Genomic DNA, 18,511 nt, shown 5'->3' on the forward strand with positions numbered 1-18,511 from the left:
GACGACTTAGTTCGGAAAAAAATTATAAATATTTAAAATATCTTTATGTAAAATGGCACTAGCACCTTAAGAGGTATTTGTTTGATACATGATTTTCACTACTGAAACACAAGATTTAATATTCCTGGAAAATGACCTGTAGCATTGGTAAATTGTTTGGAGTGTAAGTTGTGCCTTTCTACGCGAGAAGATCACAATTAAATCATTACTTGAGACAAACAAACACCAAAACACTGTCATTTAAGACAAACACACAAACACAAAGATGAAATTGAAAACGTCCATTCACAAAAATCCCAAAGACATACTGTATATCAAGATCGTACAAATTTCAACAAACTAAAACAAGTCCTCCTAAGTGGTAAGCTTCAAAATTTCTCAGTTCTAAAGCGAAGACTTCATTGTTACAAATTTCGTCGAGGCGGCTGGGTACCGTTTTCTTAACCACGGAGAGGCTACATTAAGGCGCCAACACTGCCAGTCGGATTGAAGGAAAACTATCCCCAACCCGTTAAGTCTGAGGTAGGCACAAAAACAATAACAAAAACAAATACAAACGCTTCAAATGGCACGACCCCCACTCGAAACAAAATCCAACTATCTAAAGTTGAGAACCTGACCCACAGAGACACTCCCTTTTTCTTTCTTCTTTTTTCTCTTTAATTACTATGACGGCAGCTACACCCATGTGCCAAATTTTGTCTGGTTACAGTTATGATCTGGTCATGCAGGAAGAGTCGAATTTGGTAGCGGAGACGTTGGCGCTGACGGTAAAGGCGAGACGATCTGTTGAGTTGGTGTACCGCTAGACTGCATAGGCACTGGGGACACAACAGTCTGCGCCAATCTCTGTTGCTCCTGTCTCACCACTGGATCTGTAAGGCACAGCACACACAGTAACTATAAGCACACTGTGTGGCTCCACTTACTTTTATTTTAGAGTGATTGTTCATTTTTCTAAGGACATATTCTTTACCAAATCTTCAACTACGAATATTGCATTTCTAGTGTTTTGATTGGTTCATTCAACATCGGTTATCAGCTCATGTTCCAAGACACCTTATATGAAAATGCATTGCACCAACTGTTTCTGAGCTGAAAAAAGATTCCAAATATTCAGGTTTTAATGAAAGTTAATAAAATAATTATTCCATTCGCGCTTGTTAGATACGAGAATGGTTAAAGCCAAATCAGCGCTACGGCCTATTAACCATCTCATATCCAACGCGCGCTTCTTTTGCGAAAGATGCGATGAACACAATGTTTGGCGCTCTTGACAACGCATCAAAATGTCCGGCTTCGAAACCTTAGTGAGATCATTGTCTTGAGTTCTTGGGTATTATCGTTATCACTTTAATTGTCGTTTTCAAACTGAGTATGAAGGGGTAATGGCCAAACACCAGGGAACCTAACCCTATTGAACCATCACTCCTATGCCACATTAAACCGCCTGATATATTGCAGCTCCCGCAAGATGCCTTGGAACCATTTTCTACGTATTAATTTTACAAAATGTATTGAAAACACGACAAATTTACTTACGGAAGTACGGATGTTCCATGGCTTCCCTTGCTGTCAGGCGTTCCTGTTGACAAGATAATCAATCAGACCAAAAACTCATGAAATCGAATTTTGGTCACGTTCTCCCTGGTATCAGCTTGATCATATGGCCACACGCAGAGGAACGATCATTTTGATAATCATTAATATAGCTGACTGATCGTGTGGTCTAACAGTTCGGGTGACAATGAGGTTGTTGTCTACGACGCTGACCATCGATTTTAAAACGAACAGAACTTCTTACAATTGACGGAAAAACAACTCGTGAGACTCCGATTATGACTTTGGCTCGGATTGACGTAACCTGAGCCCGTGATGCAGCCGATGGGGTATCGTTAAAAAGGAGCAAAGGGCAAAGAGCACAAAGAGCACGCGTAGTTCTTTACATGTACATTGTCGACTTCGGTGATATTCAGGCGGGAAAAAGAAAAAAAAAGGCGGGATATGCAATTTCCACTATAACTGAAAATTTCGGGAGCATATTTTCTTTGATGCAGACACAAGAAAATTTTTTTTAACATGTACATGCAGTGTGTTTATTATTTCGGCATACCGCAATGTCGTATCTTAGGAGTTTGTCCAGCAAGTCAATTGCTTCAGGGCTCACTAGAAGTTCATTCTCTGAATGCGTGAATCTTTCCCATCTCTTTCTTGAATGTCTACGACAAAACAACAAAAAAATTGAATATGCTGATGTAAAACAGAAAAGAACAAGAAAACTATGTCTACACATGGATTTGACTCATATAGTCGCCCCGTTTTTATGTATTGAAGCGACAAGTAGTGTTACTAACACTCCCGGAGGGGATATTGATCCATGGCATAACATTAGGTTAAACAGTCAGTTCGGTGGTTGAGTACCGTACCATGATAGAAACTCCTCGGACCAGATGGTCTGACGTTCGAATCCTACACGTAGCGTGGGACACCTTGTTTGTTCTTTGTCCAAAGCGCGAGACGAGTGACTAAGAGTGTGGTTTGATTTAACCCTTTTCACCCAAAAATAAGACTTCACATTCTCCTCACTATTCTTTCCACATTTTCGATGATGCTCGCTAAAGAATGTTTGAAAATCTGGAGCTTCTTAAACTGGTGATCATTTCCTTTATTATCATGACCTTTTTCATTTAATTTAAGGAAGACACTGTAAGGGGAAATTAGAGGCCAGACACTCTAAGAGGTTAGACCAAATGTTTAGATCTAGAATTGAATTCATTATAAAGAAACGGGGCGTTTGTTTGAAAAACGAATGTACATTGTATGGCAGACATTGCAGAGGATTGTTACTGGATCTCGTAAGTGAAGGGTTAAATACTATAAGCCAAATGATAAACGCCCAAAACGCCAGCCAAACATAAACAAAACTAACCTCCCTAAGATGTCATTGAATCTTGGGTCTAATTCAATATGATACTTCTCGATATATTCAAACAGCTCATCTGTTCCTATCACTTTGGCAATTCTGACAAGCTAGAGTAAGAGAAAATTTAAAAAAAATCAATAATAAAAATCACACATCATTTACAGACACAGACATCCAAAACATTTTGGATATCTCTAGATGTTTAAAGTACCAATAAAAACCAACACTTTGGTAGAGGTCATCTAAATTAAAAAAGTAAAATAATATCCATTTTTTAAAATCCCTTCATTAAGCAGTGGAAGCATTAAAAAGGAAAGGAAAGGGTAAAATTTTTACCCTTTCCTTTCCTTTTTAACTGGACCGAGAGGGAGGAAATTAAGGTTATATATGTTTCCTAAACATCTGAGGCGTCTCCTGTCATCAAGCTTTAAAAGAACTATTTTCATCTGTTATGCACACCTAGAAAGTATCTATTATTGAACACTGCAAGCAACAAATAGGTAAATTAATTAAAGAACAAGAGAACACATTACCTGGTCATAGTTGTCATGCCCATGAAAGAAAGGTTCTTTTCTGAAAATCTGTTTCAGGGTGACAATCAATTAGAAAATTAATCGTCTTAATTAATAATACAACTTACTCAATGTAAAACAAATGAACATGCTGTTAAAACTCTGGACATTAAGTTCCCTCCTTCCCCCATCTATCAGAGGAAAAACTCTAGAGTAGCAAATCAGTCCCAAACATACATACATGAATATTTAAAAGCCTTATTTGTTTTGATAAACCCACTGTAGCCCTGTAAGAGTGTATATACAGCTTTACACTATAATATGACCTCTGTTTCTGGAGGGAAATTCTGCAATGAACACTGTAATCCTGTGCATGATAACTGAGTACTCTGTGCTTTCTATGCTTACAGAAGTGTTCACACTAGTCAGAAAACAGTTTTTGTGTAACAATTTCATTCACTCTTGTCCAATGATCTCACAAAGTGGAACATGTGTAGCCTACTGGTTTGATGATCAATAATTAGTCCCTTACCATGCTGGCCAGCATACAACCAAAACTCCACATGTCCAAGGAATAGTCATATTCCTGAAATCACAAACAAATGGACATCATTGGATTTTTTAAAATTGTGAGTTCAAAGCCACATTAAAGAGGAAACATATGGGGAATCTGACACAGAAGTAAAGGTAACAATGATAGTAAAAGTTAAAAGTAAAAGGCATAAACTGTTGTGTATTTTTCTCTTAATGAAAAGCCAGTGTAAAAGATACTTGCACTGAGTTAAGAATTGCAGGTATTCTAAAGACAAGCAAGAGACATTCACGATACATACTTGATGGTCAACCAGTAATTCAGGTCCTTTGAAATATCTGGAAGCCACTCGAACATTGTATTCTTGTCCAGGATGGTAAAACTCTGCCAAGCCCCAATCTATCAATCGTAACTGATGACACAGAAGAAAATGAGAAAAAAAAAAACATATAGGAAAACAGAAGAAAGATAATTGTTAGCACATGATTTAAACCACAGCATAAAGCTAAAAAGTGATGGGAATAAAAGGCCTAATGATAACAATAATGATGATGATAATAGAGAAATATAGTCGACAAATATATAATTATTAACTAAAGAAAAAAAACAATACAAACCTGTCTTTTGTCATGGTCAATCATAACATTGTGTGGCTTTACATCTCTGTGCATTATCCCCATACTGTGACAATAGTCCAATGCCTGTGTTTGCAATAAACAAGATTATTATTCATTCAACACACTATCTCTTTTCTGATCGGCCAAAAGCGAGTAGTGAATCTTCAAAATCAGTGCCTGAGATGTCATCCAGCCGCAGATTATTCAACAATCATGTCAAGGACACTCAAGGTCACAGGCAATCACATGACCACAGTGTATGATTTCTAAGGGTATGTAATCATGTCAAGTTCAAACACTTTCTGTTGCATGCTGATTTGTATATTTCATTTGTTTAGAAATAAATTGTCAGTTCCACATACTGTCCTCAACCAATTTTATTTTGTTCGATGTATAATAAAACAATTATTAGATACAGTTTTTGAGATATCCAGAATAATCAAGGTCTCAGTAAGGGTTATTAGCCTACCTCCACCCTGATTATTTTGGATATCAAAAAAACCTCATCTAATAATTGTTTATAAGAATCATGTTTACAGAGTAAGGAACCCTTTACCTAACATAACAAGGACATAAGAAATCTACATAGTTTGGGGTTCTTGTGATCTGATGCAAGTGGTTAAGTACTACATGTCCTCCTATACATTTATTTAAAAATCATTCACTCTGTAGTACTGTAGCTTTGTATTTAATTTCTGCACCAGACTCAAAGCTTACAGTGGAATGACATGAAAAAGAAATTAATAATTGGCTCCTTTGAACATGCTCCTAAGAGGCCTTGAAAGCTTGTACCTTCAAGGAAAATAGAAATACAAGTATGCAAAAAGGTCCCAGTTATCACTGTTAAATTTCTTGAGAGGAGAACAAGGGGAATCACTTTAAGTTGGAGTTCTCTTACATGTAATATTATCAATTAAGTAAACTGGAAATGGTACAAGTTTTTTTGTACACTTACCTTTAGGAGTTCGTATAAGTAGAATCTGATGTCATAATCGGTAAATTTCTGGTACAGTTGCTGAGAAAAGTAGACAAATTTATAATTATTCACATATATATACAGTAAGCTTAAAACTTACATAAAAGTTATATTAATGATATTTATCCATTAAATCAAGGTAAATGCTGTTCTAACTCACCTTAAAATCTGTGTTGTTTACATACTCAAAAACTAATGCAGGTGTCCTGGACTGTTGAAATAAATAATATGTAAACTGTCAAAAAAGGACACATTTTAGAAAATGTATGTCACAAGAATAAATACATATACATATAGAAATGCAGTGAAATACATGTAACTGTGAAATCTCTTTGCACTTTTCAAGCAAGTCTTCTATAGGATTGTATTTAAATGACTGAGTACCCAATCTATCAACTTTGAAACTTAAATCATATATCAAGTAACCTGTGCAGAAAATGTAGATGAACATACATGCACATAGTGTGTGTTTTGGTTTAGGTTTTTTTACCTATTTTTAAGAATGTTTTGAAACTATGAAAAAATTATAACCACACTAGACAGGCATGTGTTTTGGTCCCAAATAAATTTAAGGTCAAAATGACTTCTCAGCAGTTTGATTTATATTTTTTTTTCTTTGCCCTAGATACACAGTTATAGTCCTCAAGTAAAGAAAGTGGTTTGAGATAATTCATGTACATGTACATATACTCCTGCTTCACCTGGACTTTTAAAACTGCAAATTGTTAACATGAAGACATGCTAAAAATTTATAAACAATTTATTACAACACATATCATACAAAAATACTGTACATACCACAGGATCTTTGACAACATCCAGAAGATTAATAATATTGGGCCCTCCCCTCAGATTCTCTAGAATTTTTATCTCTCTCTTGATTTTCTTCTTTTTAACTGGCTGGAATCGAAACATAGTTAAATCTAATTACAATTTGATGCTGCAAGTGGTAAGGTTTCAAGATTTAACCATGTACATACATGTACAATACTATTCTTACTGCTTCCTATGTAATAATTTAAACTACATGTGATTGTAAAGTTCACATATTACTTCCTTCTTACTAATCAATATCTTGCTCAAAATGTTTCTTAACTGATGAAAAAAGAACAGTTTGGAAATTGCATCCTTTATCCAACGGGAGCATGCAGGCATCCAGTAAAAGTTTTTACCGTGTAGTCTCAAAGTGAAATTCCAATGCATCACAGAATTTAAAAATCATCAAAAGTTTACTATTGACTCATCTAGTTAGGAGTAAAGGCTGATCTCGTCTGTTTTTTTACCCAAGACCCTTCTAAATTGGAATGTTCACTAGCAGCTGCCAGTTTAAAATGATTTCAGGTTATTATATCTACAACTACTGGTAGTAACAATTGTATCAATGTGCTTGGTACAAAAAGGAAAGCAATTAAAACTAGTTTTAAATCATTTTGGCATTAAATTCATTTTAAAATACAACATATATTTAGTAGTGTTTAGGGGGGTTTGGCATATCAGCATTTGCTGATCAATACCAATTTCTAAAGGAGTATGTCCCATGGTTTGCAAAATTTGATTTTTCTTTCCAACCCCAACTCTAATACATGGCATAACAAAGTTCTTAGCTGATTGGCACATGAATGGTGTTGGATCAACAATTCAAAGGAACATACGCTGAGAAACTGTACAAATTACCAAAATTACTACTTCCATTTGGTTACAATAGAAATGTTGGACTAAACCTAATAAGAGAGTCCACTTGTTCATGGATTTTCTCCGATATATAGTTTGTACAGAAACATGTTTGTACTCTTTGCACAACACTGCACAGGTGTTCAACTACGGTTTACAAACTCCAGATGTACATCTGAACACATCTGATGAAGCATAGTGCTATGACTTTCTAGATAGTTACACAAAGCTGTAAATGTACATGTAGGAAAGTGAAAATAATTTTTGCTTTCTAAAAGATACAGTTGTAGTGTTGGTCATCTAGTAACCTTAACATTATAAATGCTAGATCTCTCTTGAATTACCCAGAAGCCTCTTGCATAACAAACAAATCTCCTGGTCTCCGTACCCACCATAATACACATGTAAACCACTAAAGTTGACCATACTGCACTGCAAAATGCATACATGCTCACACCACACCAAAGACAAAGTAAATACTAACCTTTAAAATTTTTACCACCACTTTCTCCATGTCCTCACTTGACACATTTATTGCTTCAAAAACTTCACTATATTTTCCTCTACCCAGTTTGCGAACAAGTTCATAGTTATCTTGTTGACTGAACAAAAATAGATACTAAACATTAGCTTTAACAACACAAGTGTAACTCAAAAATCACAGAGCACTCTTGATACTGTTCTCTACAAAATCAATTTCCCCTGTACATATGTTCAGCATACTATTTATTGTTATTATTTTTTTACTTTGACTAGTAATAAACAAACTACCTCAAGATATTGATAAGTAATCCCTTCTAATCCAAAGGAAAAGAAAGTAAAAATGAAATAGAGGAAACACATGGCCATGAATTGCATTTATATCACAATGTATGGAAGATAGCAGCAATTGATTAGAGCTCTTTTCAAAATTGTTATGGTCATTTTGTCACATGCCCATAACAAAATAAAGAATTTACTTTTCTGATGTATTCACTAGTTTCTCAGATATACAGCAAATCTCCCAGTCTGTGCTATAGCTTCCTAAAAGGTAAAAATTTGGACTTTTGAAATTTTCCTGGATTTGAAGTGTATTCCATGTAACCAGCCATTAATTAACAAATCTTGGAAAGGGAATGGGATGTGATACAAACTCAAGCACTTCCAGAATTTGGTTTTTGAGAAAATAACATCAATGTCCATGTGCATTTAAGGTTAGAATGTAAGTTGCTTTTTCTGCACACAAACAGAAAATTTTCAATGTTGACAATTGCATTATCATGCGATAATGCATTAACAATTGTTCTACACAACAAGCATATTTTTGGCTTCATTTCAGTGGTTGTCTTCTAAATTTGGTTATGTAAATGCTTCTCTCATTCTCTCAAAACTTCCAGCATGTTTCATACTCCCATGAATGCACCCTGATGTACAAACTGATTGCTAATTTTGAGATACTGTTTTCCCTTTATGGACCATGGTAACATGTGCAATATTATAACTCTAATGAAATGGCAAATTCAATTATATGCACTTCAGCTGAATTTCATTAAATATTTATCTGTTTTTCCCTCAGAATGTTGTATGACTTATGTGTGATGGTAAATTCTGAGAATTAAATACCTTAATCACATGCTTATCTGCAATGGCAGCTAAATCATGGTGGAAGTTAATAGCAAAGAAAGCCAGATGTGAAACCACCCCCTTGAGGCAGTGCATTTCTTCAAGATCAAATAAAACTAATCTTGATGAAACATATTGAGAGCTAAGCTCTATGGCAACTCTGATTTGAATATTAAAATAGATCACTAAGTTTGAAAAATATATTCTAAAACAATCAATCCATCTAATGCCTCTATAATATAATACCACAAAATAGATCTTAAATTCCCTCCCAAAATTTCAAAATAACTTGTACACACAATGTTAATCAAAGTAAAGGTTACAGAAATCTCGCATAATTTAGCACAAAAATGTCAATAGAATTTGAAATTGCATACGCTACGGCTTAAAAGTTTACATGTAGCAATTACAAAACCTAATGGCATATGCTATATTGAAACGTGGAATTTCACGTTCAATAAAAACTGCTTTTTGCAAATAACAGTTTATTATCCTTAGATAGCAGACCGTTTCGTCTCTCATGCTTCGTTTCGGACAATAAACCACGTTGGTGCACAACACTTGTGCTTGTCCAAGGCTTAGCTGGATTGTTAATCACTTAAACGAAAAAATATCGCTTTCACAAAGGCGTCTATTTACTCACTGATTTTAACGTCTAGTGAATTACAAAAAGGGAAAGAATGAGGAATACTTACCCCCATTCAATAACATGCGATTCATAATCCCAATACTCTCTAGGCCGGTGTACATTTACGTCCGAGTAGACTCTGGCACGAGCTGTGTTCGCCATCGTTCTGATAAACGCTTTCTTCTCGGCAGTTTTTGCCGAAGTAAAAGTTCTTCGGTTGCAGGTCTGATAAACCAGCCAAAATATTGAGCGTGTTATAATTCTTGTTTGCGTGTCACCCCTTAACAATGAGTTCCAAGCACTGAAACTTCGGCAGTTGCGAGCTCACCGGCGTCGTTCCAAACCCAAATGTCTCTTTGAACAATTTTTGATAACAATTCTTACCACTTTCTCGGCTATTTTCTTTACAATAACGCTATCAGTCACTGTGTTGAGAAATCATGGAAAAGCCTCATGCATGAAACATTCTGATGGGAAAAGGTATGTACCACAGAAAAAGGAGCACTAAGGGCAGTTGCAAGAATATGGCGGCTGTTGAGACACAAGGAAATCAAGAAAAAGGCATATGGTCAAAGCGAGGCTACGGAGACCTGGGCCGAGCGGAGAAGCCGACACTTCGGCTGGCGCGTGGAGTCGAACATGACTCGATTTTCTGAGATATCTCGACGTTTTTATCTCAAAAACTCAGTTACTCCATTTGAAGAAGACTCCACTCATGAGTTTAAGGGTCACAGAAACATAAGTGCAGAGGAGGTTCCACCATGGTGTTATATTCCAGGAACAGACAGGCGATCACGAAAGGCGGTATCAAGGTGGTTATACATTCAAGTTTATCCTCAGAAATATCTCCATAGATGCCACAACAGTACACTTATTTCAATATTTTGATTTTATACTTAACGGAATAAAAAGGTTGATAATGTGTCATGAACCGTGGTATGGTGGGGTGAGCAAATTATTGTTATATGAAACTTATATTTACATTGGCTGTAAAAACCGGTAAAACTGGTCGTGACAGGAACTCTTGCGCGACTGTCACATGATCGTCCACTTTTTTTTAAAGATTTGTATGTGTTAAGCATATAAACCCATTCAGGCAGCTGGTATGTCGGCTGATAATGTTTGTGGCCGAGAAATTAATTACTGTTTGCATATGAACAGTAAATTCTGTTTACTTTTTTGCACTTTCCTGAAAGCCGCAATTGAGATCAGCATTTAAATGTCACTATCACTCATTGTCTTTTTCCATGAAAGTGATAAATGTGAAAAAGTGAAGCTCATTTGCTGATTTTTTCCCACTGGCAAAAGTATGGGTGATAATAGTTGTTATTATGTAGCTGGCAGCGCCTGTGGGCAATATAAAGTGAATCCTGTGTTCTGATATCAGTTGGCTACCTGAGCAGACTAGATTGGCCCGCCTTGCCCACTCAGGTTTTCTTGCTGAGATCCTGCACAAAAAAAAACAATGGGTTGAACAGACTTACAAAGTTCATAATTTTTGGACAACATTGGCGATGGAGTTGCAGATTCAAAAGGACAGAAGACAGTCAAAACAAAAAAATTAAGGATCTCAGTGGGTTTACTGTGCTGACAATTACATATGTAAATTTTCAAAAGATAAGATAGTCTACAGTATTTTATAAACCAGAAGCTCATCTTTTTTCATACAAGTTTTAGTTAATTGAGTAGGGTCAGCAGTCAGCAGTCAGCAGTCAGCAAGAAAGATGGTGGTAATTTTTGAGCTTCATTAAATTTACAGCGAATTTAGCTTATCAAAGCTGCATTTTCCTCTTTTTTCTTCTTTTTTATACATACCATTACGGGAGGTCTAACAACAGAAGAATTCAAGAATTTGTTGGAGAAGGCTTTAGAGCCTCTATGCAAATCAATTGATGAAGTGAAGAAGTCTACCACCACTGCAAACTCTAATTATAACCAACTACTATTAAAAAAAATAAATGTGGCTCCGCTAGCTCCCATGGTTATTCCAGGCAGCCAGCACTCTAACTTTTACTTTTAAAATTTTCATTGTTGTAATTTATTTTTGAGCAAGAGTGAGTACAATAAAGAGTGATCAATAATTGATTGATTGATTGAAAAAAAATTTGTGAAATATTGCGTAACAAACTGAACCACTGACCTTTCTCAGAATTTTTTTTTTTTCTTCGGATAATGCATTTTTGCTTGTATTTGTTTTTTGGAGATCCATGTGACATCTCCTAGCTGAATTTTTTTAACAGCTAAGGAGAGAGAGATAAAGAAATGGGAGGTGGAGAATTTGAACCTTGCCAGGGTGGGGTGTGGAATTTGACCCAGAACTCTCTAGCCTTTCCAGCAGAATAAACATGTTTTATCTTTTAATATTATGGTGTTCACTTTCTCAAGCAGATGGCTTGAGCAGAAGGAAGAAAGTCACAAAACAAGAAAGTAGTGGTGGATAATCTTGCCTTTTACAAAAGAAATCATGATCAAATCTGGCACTTGGGTGGGGCATTTGAACACAATTTTGGCCAGAGAGGAGGAGGAGGAGGAGGAGAATTTGAAAAAAAATCAGTCTTGATCAAGGCATTATTTCATGAAAATAATTACCCAATGTTCCTTCTTTTCAGGAATATCAATGGGTTTTTAAATACTGGTAAAGGTGGTACCATTTATCTTGGGATTGTGGATGAAGGCAAGGTGAAAGGCTTACTGCTCACACAATATCAGGTGAGAAAAATTGAATTTGAATTTGCAATGTCAGTAATGATTAATGTTGAGCAAGGACTCTGTAATTGACCTCTGACTTTTGATAATATTAATTGTTTTGTCTTTAGAGAGATCATGTCAGAATTGCAGTTAAGGATGCCTTGAGTAGATACACTCCTCCTGTTCCTGAAGAATGCTATAAAGTAAGCTGTTGGCAGGATCAATCTTGTGATCATTAATTCTTGAACCTCTGCTTTGATTTTCTCTAGGTGATATGGATTAGCTATCAGAGTTAAACAGAAATGAAACATGTTGCAATTGTAGACAACAATTCTTTATTTATTTTATGATACCAAGGTTGAGATTATACCAGTCATTGATTCTGAAGAAAAAGTAGATGAGTCAACAGCATTCCTTGATCTTCAAGATGATAGGTCAGTTTGTATGAAATTTCTGCACAAAATGTTCAATGTGGGGAATTATTTAAAAACAGAGATTAGAGGTGTGATATTCTTTTGTAACTTAACAATATGTTTACATGTACCCATAAACTGACAACCCTATTGAGAAGTCCTGTGCTTACACAAATTGAAATGTTAATTTTCAGTATTCTAGCTTGTTTTGAGTATTAGTGGCCAATTCATTTTACATCTCCAGTGCCAGGGATTTGACTATCACTCTCCAATTTTAAGAAACTGATTACATCATGTGGGCTCACAAACTGCAAACTGTGTTACATGCTGTGTAAGTCATGCAGGCAGTGAAGGAGTTAAACTATTCCACCAATGGAGTAACAAAGATGTTTTTTGATAGAAAATGTCTAGAAAAGTGCCAAAATTTAATATTGCTGGGCGAAGATCACAATTATGTGCAAAATACCACAAATAAAAACAAAGTTTACCTAATTTTTGAATATAATTAAATCATATAAATCAAGCAAGACTGCAGCATCCTAGCCATAATGCATTTACATGTATGTTAAAGTTCTATTGTGTCGACAAACATTGAACTGTCAACAACAGTAATGTCAGATCATGTACTCCCTGTTCACCGTAGTTGCAATGAAGTGAACAGTAACCGCTTGAGGCCACACATCCTCAGGACATCTGATTTCTGCTGGTGTGATAGCCATGCAAAGGAACAATTTTCTGAGGTAATTGAGTATATTTAGGAGACACTGTACACTTACAAGATATTTTTTGCTTTCATGGGTTAATTTTTTCCTGGTTATTTTCATTCATTTTCAGTTTTTGATATTTCATTTCAATAAAAAAATACTTTTTTGCAAGTAAACTTTTATTGCTTGAGAGGGGAGTTTTAATCTTTAAAAAGGAATTCCCTTCAAAGACAATTGCAGTTTTAACATAAAATGCCAACAAAATTACTATTATATAATATTTAGTAAAATGTCACTAAGCCAAAGTCACTTACATGTACCAAGTGTGTTTACTGTTAAGATTACTTACAAAATTAAAGCGTAGACAAGAACTTGTTTTTCTATTGTTGCCCTTTCCATTTCAATGGGAAGAAATAAATAAATGGGAATTAAACAATGGACATTCCACTCCTGGCTCCTCTTGTCCATTGTCTCCAGATCAAAATTAATTGGAATTTGTGGTGTTGGTTTTGTGAGGGAAGGAAAACTCAACCCATATGTGATGCCAAGTCTGTGAATTGAACCTGAACCACAGTAGAAGGTAAGCGCTGTCACCACTGTGCCACCCTTGCTCCCCCCCTCTCCTTATATGGTTGAGATTACTGTGTTTCCTCTCAAAAATAAAATATAGACAAGGAATTTCTTTTTCTGTTGTTTCTCTTTCCAGTTAAATTAAATCTTGAAATTTTTAAAATTTTGTTTGTTTGTTTGTTTGTTTGTTTGTTTTTTTCAGGGATTCCCTCCCTCTCTCTATGTGGTTGAGATTACTGTGTTTCCATGGAAAAAACAGCAGCTTAAGATAGAGAGAGGCCGTATTCAATTTGACCTCCATCCTGTGTATGAAGACGAGGAGGGCAAATGTCACTTTAGAAGACAAGCAAGCTTAGTTCAGGTAAGTTGAAGTGTGTACTACATTTAATCATGTAATCTTCAAAATGAATAAGATATCTTAAGTTTCCTTCCTGATCTGTCTTGATTAATTTTTACCCCTTTTCTTCATTTTGCTTGGGTGCTACATGTACTTAGAAGTTATTATTTTGGTGGTGAGAAAGACACACTCTTATCTGAATTTTTCCTTTGCAGTATTCAGTTCAAGAAGTGGTGGAACTTACAAAAGCAGAAATAAAAAATCACTTTATGCCTTTGCTGCTAAGGTATTTATGTGACCGAAGTTGAAATGATTTCAGAAAAGTTACAGTAATTTTCTCACTCATTTTTCTTAAATGTTTTGTAGATTACCAGATAATAACTTTTCAGATCATTTTTCAATAATAACTACAAATCTGACATGAAGTAAAAAGCAATGTACTTGATATATTCTTTCAAAATTGAACATGTAATTGACATCTATGTGCATCTTGGAGAGGTAACTTAGATTTTAGAGTTACTTTTTGTTATTTGAGTTCTACATTGCACAGAATGTAATCTAATGTCCAGATTGCATGGCTCAATATTTAAGTTAGATAGTACATGTAGATACATTTTTACTTTGACAAAAAATTATAGATCGAGTGTATTCTGTTGCCTTTTGCAACCCCAGGCTCACATAATTTGTCCAAAAATTAAGGAATTTTTTCTTTCTTGTACGGGATCAAATTGGGCAGTCCTTAGCAGCCAAGATGGACCCATCTAGCCTGCTGTGGTAGGTAGGATTCACTTCAGCTTGCCAACAGGCACTGCCAGCGATATAGTAAGACGACAATATTAAATCATTAGCCTGTAAGTGTCGGGTGACTTATCTTTTTCTTCATCTTTCTCTTTAGTCTCAGAGATGAGATGAAAACCATCCGAGATAGGCACAAATTACATAGTTGACAATTGCCAGGAGCTCAAGTTCAAGAAAGAATGTTGCAGCCAGGATGCTTCTCAATACTTCATTTTGCAGTTTCCTTGTAGGTTCACTTGAGACAGCCATCAACAAAAGTGCAATTGTTTAGGCGCAGTTACAATGGCTTACAAAGCTACACGTACCATTCTTAGTAGAGATGAAACAGTTTATGTGGAGAATAGGCCACATGTTACTAGTGGGCGAAGTTGTGAACAGTGTATCAACTGAAATTCCCTCATCAAGAGGGTTTAGTTCTAAATGATTTAAAGCATTTGGAAATACAACTTACAGCATAGTAATTTTGACATGAATGACCTTCAAATCTTTATGGATGTACTTCTTTGCAAGCTCCTTGATGCTTTGATCATGGCTCTAAGTTGTAATGGAAGCTCTTGGAGATTTTGGTCAAACTTTGTTTTTTTGGTTGTTTGTTTTGTTTTACTCAAGAATCTTCACGCAGCCCAAATTAGTAAATCTGGCTATCATACAAGAGATTTGCAGTAGTATTTTTACCAAAAAGCTTTGTTTAAATTTTATTACTTTTTTTGAAATGTAAATAGAGAGATGTACCATTAAATGTATAAACTGCATTTTAAAAAAATTGGTCTGACTCATAAATTTTGAATCCTCAGTACACTTAAGGCAAATTGACCATGTGCTTGTCATCAAAAATTTTCTGTACTTACTGAAACTGCACTGCGCAAAATTCGTGGCAATGGAATAAACAACTCCACATCATGTTGAAATAGGTACAATTCACTTTCATTCCTCAATGGCATAAGTGACACAAGTTGAAACTTAAATAACATACAATTACAAAAGTTACACAATATATGATATAGAGAAATTACAAACATTACAGGAAGAGGACTATAAAACACTTAAATTGTTACGGCCATAGAAAAGATCAAGATTGATACTGCTAAGGCCAAAAAAAAAAAAAAGGAAAACGAAAAGGATGAGTGAAAGCAGCAGTATGTTACTGAACTGCACTTAGAGCAAAAAACAAGAAAACAAGCAAACTATCGCTATATGTACATCCATAAATTATGCAAAGTAGCAATAAGGCAGCAATAAGATGGCAATAAAATGACAAACAAGGCACTAATGAAACAATAAGTATAAACATTTGCCAGTGACAGGTTGAAAAGACTTGAAGAATGAACTTTACACAGGCAAAGAATCCAACCAAAAAAATTTTTCCACTTAGAACCTTCACTTAATGTACAGTATCTTTTCACACAGCTTATTTGATGAGAACTCTCATTTACGTCAATATTTATCAAGTTCAACAAGATTTGACCTCTTGTTATCCATGATTATTGCAATTATAATAGCTCTGATTAGTGACTGGTATACAAATTGACATCAGTGAGAGTTAAGAGCGATGCTGGGTCATCTTAGTTTAAGAGGGCTGAAACTAACTCCACTCATGGTCACTACACATACACCACTAAATCCATTATTTTCTTTATTCAAGATGACAAAGCCAAAGATACACTGTTTAGTCAACAGATTAGCATTTGTCTGCTCCTTACCGAGCAAATTGCAGTTTCAACATTTCCACCCTGGTAAATGAAGGCTGTGAATGATTGCTTTAGATTTTTTGGGCTTCCACTAATGGTCTGATATTCTTTTTTATGTCAAGCGTTTGTTAGCCTCTCATGCTCATGTCCTAGGTTTTTTACCAGCAAAAAGAACATTTGAAGCTATATGGAGGGTACAACAGTTGAGAAATGAGGTTTAATATTGGAGTCTTTCCAGCTTCAAAAGTGGGCTTAGTGATGAAAATATTGTTTTGAGGTTAAAAGAAAATATATAAAAGTTAAAAAAAAAAAACAAACAAACAAAAAACAGAAAAATAGACGAAATATTCACAGCTGCCTTCAGTGTAGGACCTATAGCAGAGTGTTGATGAGATATCACCATTTCAAAATTGACTTGACGTAGATCTCTTTGTACTTTGTCCCAATTTAATTTTGCCAAGTTAGCACTATTTTTTCTCAGGAATTGCTGTGAAAATCCTCAATCCATGCATACTTTTGACTTCATCTCCAAGGGCCTATAATTGAAACAAAAAAAATTAATGATCAATAATGATGATTGCATAGTAATATGATTAAAAACTATATTTCACCTTGTATTCTATCAGTGGGGAGAGATCAAATGTAGCATTATCGAGAATCTTTTACCCTTTGACCTCTAAAAGTGAGTGGTATCTATTTTCTCCTTACAATATCAGCCTTGAATCAAATGCAAGGGTTAGGAGAATAAAGGAAACAATCATCAATTTAGGAAGCTCCTGATTGTTAATAAAATTCTCCTTGTCAGTAAAGAGAAAAAGAGGCGTTAAGAGATATATATTGGGTTATAACGGATTAATAACAGATTAATATGTTCAACAAGCAAGAAATAAAATGATTTTCAAACTTGTGCAATTTCAAGGTTTTTTAGTTGTAGAAAATAACGACAAAATGAAAATCTATACTTACTTTATTGACAAGGCGATGCTGTTGCACTTGTCTCTTTCCTCTGAAGTCTTCAGATTCAACAAATATTTCATACATGGCACCACACCCTCCTGTATGCAAGTTTAAAGAAAGAGCAAAATGACTAAATGCAGTCATTATTTTTCACATTGTATGTTAATTCAGTAATCACTGCTTTGAAAAGATACCTCAATCCCACTATGCACAGTTTTTAATTTTGCTTGTTTGCTTTCTCTTCTTCTTTACTAGTGGCCAGTTGTCTTTTGATGGCAGGGAAGGGAGAGGATTTTTGGGATCACATAGCTTCCGGGGGAAATGGAGGGTGGATCAGCCCAAATTCTTCCACCTCCCTTCCTCCCTCCCCCAGGCAAAAAATAATGACCGATTTTCCTTCTCTTTGCAGTTTGTTTATGAAACATTCGCGTATACCAACCTGAGATGTCCTTAACAGCAATTTGTGAAGCACTGAAATTCTGTTTTAAAATTTCTGCAATTTTTTTTTCACCTTCAGACTCAGCCTGTATTTGAAGAGATCTAAGGGAAACTCCACGAGGTAGCAGACCCTATGGAAATAATAATAACAATACTTAATTACTACGATTTCCAATTTAGCATGTAAAAATTCCTCTACAGAATGATGCGAACGGCAGCTTACGGGTTATATCGCTGTTTAACTCGGCCCCCATGAAACAAGCAGGGTACATAGACATTACTAAAATTTTCTTTTATGATAAACAAGCCGGTAATTGGTGAGGAATGGAAAGTTTTCCGACACATACTCACCAGAAGTCGTCCTCTAGCTAACACGATGCAGCTCATGACAAATTCCACTTCACGAAGGAATTAGTCGTGACATCGTAAATGATGGGTTATGTACCAAAAATCTTTA

The 18,511-nt window shown here is 35.4% G+C and overlaps 3 protein-coding genes across 3 annotated transcripts in view; 1 reads left to right on the plus strand and 2 right to left on the minus strand.

The window, feature by feature from the left end:
* Window positions 1-10,022, minus strand: part of LOC113667521 (casein kinase II subunit alpha) — a 10,516-nt gene extending 494 nt beyond the window's left edge. The window contains exons 1-13 of the mRNA XM_027183354.2: window positions 9,529-10,022; window positions 7,716-7,833; window positions 6,359-6,460; window positions 5,721-5,771; window positions 5,540-5,599; window positions 4,585-4,668; window positions 4,269-4,379; window positions 3,968-4,021; window positions 3,457-3,504; window positions 2,930-3,030; window positions 2,114-2,219; window positions 1,543-1,585; window positions 1-875 (exon numbers count right to left, since the gene is read on the minus strand). The exon at window positions 1-875 is cut by the window's left edge and continues 494 nt beyond it. Coding sequence (XP_027039155.1) covers window positions 724-875; window positions 1,543-1,585; window positions 2,114-2,219; window positions 2,930-3,030; window positions 3,457-3,504; window positions 3,968-4,021; window positions 4,269-4,379; window positions 4,585-4,668; window positions 5,540-5,599; window positions 5,721-5,771; window positions 6,359-6,460; window positions 7,716-7,833; window positions 9,529-9,623 — 1,125 coding nt within the window. The 5' untranslated portion in view covers window positions 9,624-10,022 and the 3' untranslated portion in view covers window positions 1-723. The remainder of the gene's footprint in view (window positions 876-1,542; window positions 1,586-2,113; window positions 2,220-2,929; window positions 3,031-3,456; window positions 3,505-3,967; window positions 4,022-4,268; window positions 4,380-4,584; window positions 4,669-5,539; window positions 5,600-5,720; window positions 5,772-6,358; window positions 6,461-7,715; window positions 7,834-9,528) is intronic.
* Window positions 10,023-10,049: 27 nt separating this feature from the next.
* On the plus strand, window positions 10,050-15,734 carry LOC113667522 (uncharacterized). The gene is made up of 8 exons (XM_027183355.2): window positions 10,050-10,273; window positions 12,071-12,170; window positions 12,278-12,352; window positions 12,507-12,583; window positions 13,206-13,302; window positions 14,039-14,197; window positions 14,389-14,459; window positions 15,069-15,734. Exons 1-8 carry the CDS (start codon window positions 10,101-10,103, stop codon window positions 15,118-15,120), a joined length of 804 nt encoding a protein of 267 aa, XP_027039156.2. The 5' UTR covers window positions 10,050-10,100; the 3' UTR covers window positions 15,121-15,734.
* Window positions 15,735-16,591: 857 nt separating this feature from the next.
* Window positions 16,592-18,500, minus strand: LOC113667547 (bolA-like protein 3). Its single transcript, XM_089201607.1, has 4 exons — window positions 18,406-18,500; window positions 18,056-18,185; window positions 17,626-17,714; window positions 16,592-17,195 (listed from the first exon to the last, which is right to left on the minus strand). Exons 1-4 carry the CDS (start codon window positions 18,439-18,441, stop codon window positions 17,127-17,129), a joined length of 324 nt encoding a protein of 107 aa, XP_089057733.1. The 5' UTR covers window positions 18,442-18,500; the 3' UTR covers window positions 16,592-17,126.
* Between the last annotated feature and the right edge of the window lie 11 nt (window positions 18,501-18,511).

The sequence above is a fragment of the Pocillopora damicornis genome, chromosome 3 (genome assembly GCF_964200805.1).
Source record: "Pocillopora damicornis chromosome 3, jaPocDami1.2, whole genome shotgun sequence".
Lineage (NCBI taxonomy): Eukaryota > Metazoa > Cnidaria > Anthozoa > Scleractinia > Pocilloporidae > Pocillopora > Pocillopora damicornis.

Excerpts from the sequence above, each read along its gene's own strand:
- LOC113667547 (XM_089201607.1), bottom strand. The coding sequence starts at position 18,441 with ATGAGCTGCATCGTGTTAGCTAGAGGACGACTTCTG. Across the intron at positions 17,715-18,055 it reads TGCTGTTAAGGACATCTCAG|GAGGGTGTGGTGCCATGTAT; the intron begins GTTGGTATACGC and ends ACTTGCATACAG. Across the intron at positions 17,196-17,625 it reads AGCATCGCCTTGTCAATAAA|GCCCTTGGAGATGAAGTCAA; the intron begins GTAAGTATAGAT and ends TTTCAATTATAG.
- LOC113667522 (XM_027183355.2), top strand. The coding sequence starts at position 10,101 with ATGACTCGATTTTCTGAGATATCTCGACGTTTTTATCTCAAAAACTCA. Across the intron at positions 10,274-12,070 it reads TCACGAAAGGCGGTATCAAG|GAATATCAATGGGTTTTTAA; the intron begins GTGGTTATACAT and ends CCTTCTTTTCAG. Across the intron at positions 12,353-12,506 it reads TTCCTGAAGAATGCTATAAA|GTTGAGATTATACCAGTCAT; the intron begins GTAAGCTGTTGG and ends TATGATACCAAG.